Source organism: Ochotona curzoniae, unplaced genomic scaffold (assembly GCF_017591425.1).
Source record: "Ochotona curzoniae isolate NIBS_2020 unplaced genomic scaffold, NIBS_Ocur_1.0 scaffold_4763, whole genome shotgun sequence".
Lineage (NCBI taxonomy): Eukaryota > Metazoa > Chordata > Mammalia > Lagomorpha > Ochotonidae > Ochotona > Ochotona curzoniae.
The window spans coordinates 626,444-635,348 of record NW_024467123.1 but is presented as its reverse complement, the minus strand read 5'-3'; the positions used below and the strand labels follow the sequence as shown (position 1 = coordinate 635,348).

Below are 8,905 nucleotides of genomic sequence, written 5' to 3'. Positions count from 1 at the left end.
AGTACTGAGTGTCATCCAGGGTGCTGTTGCATCGGCTGGTGCTGTTGCCGTGTGCTGGCTCCCAGGGCAGGGGTTCGAGAGCACCAGTGCCCAGCCCTGATGTGGGGGCATGGGCACACAGCTGTGGGGTCATGCCTTCAGGTTTTTATTGTTAGTGACTTGGTTCATACGAGAGAGAGAGAGAGAGAGAAGAGGGAGGGAGAGAGCAAGCAAGAGAGAGAGAGAGAGAGAGAGAAAGAGACAGGTATCTTCCATCCATTGGTTCACTCTCCAAATGGCCACAACAGTCAGAGCTGGACTGGTTTGAAGGCAGGAGCTGGGAGCTTTCTCCGTGTGGGTCTCCCAGCTTGGGCCATCTCCTGCTGCTTTCCCAGGAGTAGCTGGGACTAGAACCAGCACCTGTAAGGGATACTGGCACTTCAGGGGGGTGATTTATCCGGCTGACTCATACTACTGGTCCACACCTCTGCCTCTGGAGTCAGGCCTCTGTGGGCTCTGCTGATCCCCCATGAAGGCCTGTCTGCCTTGGGCAGCCCTACTGTTCCACCCTAGCCCCTACCCTCAGATGTGACCAGGCTCAGCCCCTCCTCTGCAGCATGGCAGTGGGTTAGGGTCCAGCAGGGCTTGCTCCTGGTCTCCCTGCAGGCTGGACCGAAGGGGGCCTTGTCCTGGGCAGAGGGTGCTGTGTCTGTGTTAGAGCAGTGGTAGAAGAGGCCAGTGGCCTGGAAATGTCATCTTGGCCTGCGTGGCTATGGTTGGTGACAGGCCCAGGAGCCCACCCAACTTGGCTTTTTGCCATCCTATTCTGGGCTGGCAGGTAGACTCAAAGGCAAATGGCACAGCTCCTCCCAGCCGTGTGGGCCAGCAGTCTGGGATCAACCCAGAGAGGCTTCCTGGAGGCAGACATCTGGACTGGACTTGACATCCCAGGGTCTCCTTGGTTGAGTTCAGCTGTTGGCAGACCGCTGAGTTTCTCAGGCATCCGGCCGAGGGTGGGCCCGAGAATGTGCATTGTAACCCACACAGGAGGCTGTCGGGGGGGAGAGATGACAGCGCCAAGCCAGGGGCTGGGCTGACCGCCTAGTCTTGTCCTGGTCACTTTCCTGCAGCTTGCAAGCTGTCCACAGAAGCCTTGCAGGAGCGGGGTTGGGGTTGAAGGCCAAGGTGGTTGCATGCAGTGGCTGGTGGGTGCCCCTCTCTTGGTTGCTTCTTTTTTTTTTTTAAAGATTTATTTTTACTTTTATTTTTATTGGAAAGGCGGATATACAGAGAGGAGAGACAGAGAGGAAGATCTTCCGTCTGATAATTCACTCCCCAAGTGAGCACAACGGCCGATGCTATGCCGACCCAAAGCCAGGAAATTCTTCCGGGTCTCCCACACGCGGGTGCAGGGTCCCAAGGCTTTGGGCCGTCCTCGACTGCTTTCCCAGGCCACAAGCAGGGAGCTGGAAGGGAAGCGGGGCTGCTGGGATTAGAACCGGCGCCCATATGGGATCCCGGGCGTGCAAGGCGAGGACTTAATCACTGCACCACCGCGCCGGGCCCTCTTGGTTGCTTCTTTGCATGGTGCAAGGAACAGAAGCCAGAAGGGGCTGTCTGAATGGCCAGGGCTGTGTTTGCCCTCCGCTTCCCCTCCCCTGTGGGAAATGCATGGGGGTCCTGTCCACTGCTCTCTGAATAAAGGCTCTCTTGGCATGAGAAGGCAGTCCCCCACCCCATGTCCCCTCAGGTGTATCTCCAGGAAGATGGGCACAGCGCTGGTACACTCCTCTGTCCTGCCTTGGGCATGGGTGCCCCCCACGGGGCCTGCACCCTGCATCTCTCTGCGAGCCTCTGGGGATTCATGGCCTCTTCCTCCTGTTCCTCCCCCAGGAAGCTATGCCCCAGACGGCCGTGGTCTTCTCCAGCATCCTCGGGCCCAGCTGTAGTGGACAGGTGCAGCCCAGCATGGGAGAGCGGGGCGGTGGGGCTGGCGGTGGCTCCGGGGAGCTCATCTTCCAAGACGGACGCCTCATCTCTGGGTCCCTGGAGGCCCTCATGGAACACCTCGTGCCCACAGTGGACTACTATCCTGATGTGAGTGTGGGGTTTGCGCGTGGGCAGGGGGCAGGGCCAGGCACACACATCCTGTATGATCGTTCATCCACTCCTACACAGGAGGCTGTGTGGGGGACAGGGGTGTCAGCAGGACCCCTGCCAGGCAGGTGGAGGTGGGAAGCTGAGAGACACACAGGGGCCTGGGACAGGGCTGGCACTCGGGGTCCTGGAGCCCACGGCGCCCTCTTCACCTGCAGCCTCTGCCATCTGCAGAGTAGGCGTCCCCTGGTCACCGTGGCTGCCGTCTCCTAGCAACAGTGTGCTGCAGGCTCCCCCAGCCAGTCAGGTCTCCCTGCACCAACTCTCCCAAGGCTCCGGGAAGGAGAGACTGGCCATGGCACTGTCCGCTCCTCCCTGCCCTGTGTCTGCCAGGGCCTGGCTAGGGCTGGTACTGGGAGTGCAGAGGGGGACAGAGCCACCAGCAGGAACCAGGAGGCCCTGAGGAAGCCGCAGGCAGAGTGGTGGTGTCTCATCCGAGACCCTGCCTTGTGGGGCACAGGAAGAACACCTGCCCCTGCCTGCCCCCGGTGTCAACCCAAGAAGGGCCACTTGCTTCCCAGGAGGTGGTGGGGACAGAGAGAGCCACTTCTGACCCCACCAGGCTGCACCCCACCAACCACACGCACCCCACCGATCTGCCTGTGCCCCCACAGGCCCCAACTCACCACGCCTTGCTGGCGAGACCCTGCCCTCAGACCTCAGGCTAGCCCACGCCAGGGTCTGAAGCAAGGTTGGCTCTGGGTCCTGGCACATGGACTGGACAAGGAGGACTGTGCAGGCCTGGTGGGGGGGCCGCAGCACCCAGGGGTGGGTTTAGTGGGTCTTGGGTGGAGCAGAGGGAGGGGGAGCGATCCGGACCAAGCAGGACAGGCATGGAGGGTGGGGCTGAAGGGGAGGGGGCGTGGCAGAGGAGAGAGGGCGTGGCCGAGCGAGGGGCGTGGCACCGCGGGAAGGAGGGGCGTGGCTTGATGGGGCGGGCACACAGGGGCTTGGCATGAGGGAGTGTGGCGGGGCGTGGCTCGGCGGGGGCGTGGCTGGGTGGGGCGTGACACCCAAGGGCGTGGCATGCAGGGAGGGCGTGGCTCGAAGGGCGTGGCTCGGCAAGGGGCGTGGCTGGATGAGGGGCGCGGCACACAGGGGCTTGGCATGAGGGAGTGTGGCAGGGGCGTGGCTCGGCGGGGGCGTGGCCTGACCGGCCCTGGGCCCGCCTCCTCCTGCAGAGGACCTACATCTTCACGTTCCTGCTGAGCTCCCGGGTCTTCATGCCGCCTCACGACCTGCTGGCCCGCGTCGGGCAGATCTGCCTGGAGCAGAGGCAGAGGCTGGAGGCCGGGCCGGAGAAGGTAAGGGCTGGCCCAGCCTCAGACTCCCTCCCCAGCGCCTGCTGACCTCAGCAGGAGGGGGCAGAGGAGAGTCCTGGACTTGGTTTGTGGCTCAGGGTGAGGGTTGGGGAGCCTCACTGTGTCCCCCGCTGCCTGCCCCAGGCCAAGCTCAAGTCCTTCTCGGCCAAGGTGGTGCAGCTGCTGAAGGAGTGGACGGAGGCCTTCCCCTACGACTTCCAGGATGAGAAGGCCATGGCCGAGTTGAAGGCCATCACACACCGTGTCACCCAGTGTGACGAGGTGAGGCTGTGGGGGCTCCCTCTGGGTGGGGGTGGGGCCTGCCTTCAGGGGCAGTTCCCCTGGGGGTTACTGCACCTCGTTTGACCCCTCCCTCTGCCCAGGGACCCTGTAGCCCAGCATGGCCATGCCCCTCCCCCTGCCCCTGCCACCGCCTGGAGTGGGGCTCTGTAGAGAGGTTGGGACAGCTGCATCCAGTGTCTTGGCTCCCGTTTGCCTTGTGCTTGGATGGAGACATGAAGCCCAAGGACCAGGGTGTCCCCCCGCCACCTGTGGGCACAGCAGCGAGAGGCCAGGGAGCCCAGGCTGGCCCTGTCCAGGGAGTCAGAAGCAGCCGTTTCCTGGGGGCCTTGATCTGCTGCAGGCCTGCTTTCGGGAGAGCCCCCAGCAGCCTGCCTGTGGTGAGGGGCCAGGGCTCTCAGCTTATCCCCCCCCCCGGCCGCCCCCCTGTAGGACAATGGCACCGTAAAGAAGGCCATTGCGCAAATGACACAGAGCCTGCTGCTGTCCCTGGCTGCCCGGAGCCAACTCCAGGAGCTGCGGGAGAAGCTCCGGCCGCCAGCCACCGACAAAGCGCCCGTTCTCAAGGCCAAGCCACCTGCTGCCCAGAAGGACATTCTGGGCGTGTGCTGTGACCCCCTGGTGCTGGCCCAGCAGCTGACCCACATCGAGCTGGTCAGTGCTGCCGTGTGCAGGCGGTGTGTGGGGGGGAGTGGCCAAAAGGGTCCCTCTTGGCACAGTGTTGCATGGCCCCAGCCAGTCAAGCTGCAAGTGACCACCTGGGCATCAGGTGCCTGTGCCCTGGGCTGGGTGTGCAGGAGCCTGGCGGCCCTGTGTGCCTGAGAGGGGCTGGGGCAGTATCCTTTCTGGGGGGGCTGGGGCAGTATCCTTTCTGGGCGGGGACTGCTGTGGCCAGTGGGGAAGCCTGTGGCCCAGGGCCCCCTGTGTCACCACCCTTTGCGGTCCCTCCCGGTGTCCCCAGGAACGGGTCAGCAGCATCCACCCTGAGGACCTGATGCAGATCATCAGCCACATGGACTCCCGGGACAACCATCGGGTGAGTGACCGCAGGTGCCACCTGACTGAGCCGGGCGACCTGCACCTGCACCTGCTGGGTGTTGGCCCCGGGCGGGGTGGTGGACAGTGGATGACCATGCTCACAGAGTGATGCATGCTGGGAGGGCCCTTCTGACCTGCCGTGTACCTGCCAGTGCCGAGGGGACCTGACCAAGACCTACAGCCTGGAGGCCTATGACAACTGGTTCAACTGCCTGAGCATGCTGGTTGCCACCGAGGTGTGCCGGGTAAGAGGCCCCTCCACACCTCTGACTCTGCCTAGGCTCCTGCCCCAGCCCCCAGGCAGACATCAGGCAGGACCTGCAACTTCTGTGGTCCCCGTTGTTGTCACGGTCATGGTTATTCCTCACATGACATCTGAAGCCCCTCCTGGCCAGGCTCGCTTCTGCCAGTGCAAGCAGGCCCCGGGGGGAGGAGATGGCTCCGTCTTCCTGTGGGCAAGCCCCGGGCTCAGTCCTGGCTCTCGGACCTGCTGGGCCCGCCGCAGCTCAGAAGCAGGGCTTCCAGACCCTGTTGCCTCTGTGCCCAGTGGCTGCTGGCTGGCTCTGCACTGAGGCCCCCTGCCCTGCTTCCTCTCCCTCCCCTGCCCTCCTCCCTGCAGGTGGTAAAGAAGAAGCACCGTACCCGTATGTTGGAGTTCTTTATCGACGTGGCCCGCGAGTGCTTCAACATCGGCAACTTCAACTCCATGATGGCCATCATCTGTGAGTGTGTGGGCACTTGATGGAGACAGGGGTGCTGGCCACCACCCATCCCTGACCCCAGCCCCTCCCCGCTGTTGCCTGCAGCTGGCATGAACCTCAGTCCAGTGGCACGGCTGAAGAAGACATGGTCCAAAGTCAAGACGGCCAAGTTTGACGTCTTGGAGGTAGGGACCCCCTGCCTGCTGCTGCCCAGGACTGAGGCTGTGTGCACTCCCTCCTGACGCCCAGGGGCTGAGCCCTCACCCTCCAATGGCAGATTCTCCATGGCCCCCTACTACTGCTGACCGAGCTGGCATTGCCCCTGGAGAACAGAGAATTGACAGTGTGGCCCAGGCCTGGCCCGCCTTGCCCTTAGCCCGGGATCACCTGATCACTTGGAGGCTGGCTGTTCTCCCTGTCTTACTCAGCTGCCTCAGTTGTAAGCTTATTTTGAGACACACACACACACACACACACACACACACACACACACACACACACACACACACAGAGCTCCTACCTACTGGTTCAGCCCCCAAATGCCTGCTGCCCACAGACTGGGTGGGCCGAAGCTGGACCTCCCACCTGCTGGCCAGGACCTGATTCTGGAGCCTACGTCATTGCCTCCCGGAGTTCAGAGACCTCCCGGAGGCCCGGTGCTGGAGCCAGGTGCTCTCAGCCGGTACAAAGGCTGGCATCCCAGCTGCTGTGTTAAACCCTGCTCCTATGGAATCCTTTTCTGTTTTGCAAAATCTTACTCTGGGCTTTGCCTGCTCTGTGCTCATGGCGTAGGTGCTGCCTGAGCAGGTGTGAGGGGTGCAGGGTTTGAACACTAACCAGGACCCCCCCTGTGCTCCCCCTCCCCTGCAGCACCACATGGACCCGTCCAGCAACTTCTGCAATTACCGCACTGCCCTGCAGGGGGCCACGCAGAGGTCCCAGACGGCCAACAGCAGCAGGGAGAAGATTGTCATCCCCGTGTTCAACCTCTTCGTCAAGGACATCTACTTCCTGCATAAGATCCACACCAACCACCTGCCCAACGGCCACATCAACTTCAAGGTGGGGTCCCTGGGGCGTGGGCTGCAGGTGGGGAGGGAGCTTCAGGACTGACAGTGAGAGCAGTGGCGAGCCCGTGTGTGCGCGCATGCTTGCGTGGTGCAGGGGATGTGGGGGGTGGGGGCGTTCACCTGGTGTTTATCCACACCGTGGAGCTACAGCCTACATAGCCGTGGAGGAAGGGAAAAGGGCCATTCCGGACAGACCAGGGCTGGGAACAGCTGGACAGAGGGGTGGACCACTGGGTCAGCCATGCAGCCGCAACATCCCCGGCCCCTGAGGGAGGAAGTCTCCTGTGACTCAGGGAACCGTCCTGTTACTCTCTGAACCTTCAGAAGTTCTGGGAGATCTCCAGGCAGATCCACGAGTTCATGACATGGACACAGGTAGAGTGCCCCTTCGAGAAGGACAAGAAGATTCAGAGTTACCTGCTCACGGCACCTGTCTACAGTGAGGAAGGTGAGGACCACCATGCCCACTCCCTGTGCGGCCCCAGCACCTGCTCACGGCGGCCCCAGCACCTGCTCATGGTGGTCCCAGGGGCTGGCTCATGGCGGCCCTAGCACCTGCTCATGGCGACCCCAGCACCTGCTCACGGTGGTCCCAGCACCTGCTCATGGTGGTGCCAGCACCTGCTCACGGTGGTCCCAACACCTACTCACAGTGGCCCCAGCACCTGCTCACGGTGGTCCCAGCAGCTGCTCATGGCAGCTCCAGCACCTGCTCATGGCGGCCCCAGCACCTGCTCACGGTGGTCCCAGCACCTGCTCACGGTGGTCCCAGCAGCTGGCTCAGCCTGTGGGTACTGGGGCCTAACCCAAGGAAGACCAGCTGGACCCCAGGGAGCACCCAGGAGCTGGGCACAGGGAAGGCCTGGGGCTCCGGGAGAAGCAGCTGGGAGCCGCACACAGACCCCTTGTCCTAGGCACAGTGGGGTGTGAGAGATGATGGGCTTTTCCGTCTCCCAGGTCTCTTCATTGCCTCGTTTGAGAGTGAAGGCCCTGACAACCACATGGAAAAGGACAGCTGGAAGACCCTCAGGTTAGCGAATGCCAGGAACCCTGAGCTTGGCAGGTGGGGAGGAGGGCTGGGGGGATGAGGACCGTGGACCTGCTGGGAACCCTCAGGTTAGTAGATGCCAGAGACCCCCAAGCCTGTTGGACACGGAGAAGGCTGGGAGGTGGGGGTGGTTGGGGCAAAGACCTGCATTTATTTTTAAAACGTACTTATTTGAAAGACACATTTGCGTAATTAGAGGAATCTTCCATGATGTGGCTCGTTCCTCAGATATCCCTGGCTGCTAGCGCTGAGCCAAGACCAAAGCCAGAGGGGGCCCAGAGCTTCCTTCAGGGCCTCTTTGTGGGGGTGATAGGGCCCTTAGCGTTTGGGCCAGCCTCCGCTGCTTTCCCAGGCCATTAGCAGGGAGCTGGATGGGAAGTGGAGCACTCAAGACTCAAGCCTGAACTCACGTGGAATAGGACCACTTAGCCCGCTGCAACACAGCACCGCCTCCCCGCCCCAGCCTGGTCTTCCACGAGAGGGAGCAGGTTGTGGGTTGGGTGTGTCCTCTGCACTCGTGGGGGCCCTGACTGCTGCTGCCTCGTTTCCCATGCTCCTGTAGGACGACCCTGCTCAACCGGGCTTGAGGACACCAGCGGCTGCAGACGCGGGACCACCGGTCCGTGAACTACTGAGTTCTCCTCTGGGTGGCTGGGGGTTGAGATGAGTGGCCTCACTGGTTGGGGTCCATTTTGTACATAACTTTTATGGAGAAACCAATGGTAATTATTTCACGCATCAGCCTTTGGCACTGAAACATTTTTTTTCTTCTTCTTCTTTTTGTTTGTTTTCTTTTAAACAACAGGGCAGGGCCCTGCTTGGGGGAAGGGCGGGGAAAGAGTATCATGGGAGATGGTGTCCATGATAAGCTCTTATTCTAATGAGATGTAGATTTTTATTTTCTACTTTTGATGCTTCACATCTTACGAAGAAAAAGAAAACAAACAAACAAACAAACAAACAAAAAAATATTTTCCAAAAACCCAACCAAAACCAACGTGAGCCCGGCCTGCTCGGACGAAGTGTGCGGTCCTTGTCTGTGATGTCGGGTTAGTGCCTTAGAGGGCGCTGGGGCGGGGGGACGCTCTGCCAGAGGGGGCGGCGGGACTCACGTGCTGCCCCTCTGGAGTGCGAGCTTTCCAAAGTTTACATGTTCGTATTGTTTGATCAGGGATTTCTGGGGTCGGGGAGGGCCCGGCGTGGTGGAGGCGGTGGCGGTGTGGGGGGCCCTCTGGCAGGGTATTTTCTGCACATTTGTGTTGGGCGGAGGGATTGCTCAGCCGGATTCCGAGAGGAGAGACCCATCTAAGG

At 61.5% G+C, this 8,905-nt stretch overlaps 1 protein-coding gene across 1 annotated transcript; it reads left to right on the top strand.

Moving 5' to 3' along the window:
• Positions 1–1,863: 1,863 nt before the first annotated feature.
• On the top strand, positions 1,864–8,538 carry RASGEF1A (RasGEF domain family member 1A). The gene is made up of 12 exons (XM_040970333.1): positions 1,864–2,076; positions 3,318–3,440; positions 3,582–3,719; positions 4,170–4,391; positions 4,699–4,773; positions 4,928–5,020; positions 5,395–5,497; positions 5,582–5,661; positions 6,347–6,538; positions 6,871–6,994; positions 7,504–7,576; positions 8,157–8,538. The coding sequence occupies exons 1-12, from the start codon at positions 1,879–1,881 to the stop codon at positions 8,179–8,181; spliced, it is 1,446 nt and encodes a 481-aa protein (XP_040826267.1). The 5' UTR covers positions 1,864–1,878; the 3' UTR covers positions 8,182–8,538.
• The last annotated feature ends 367 nt before the right edge of the window (positions 8,539–8,905 follow it).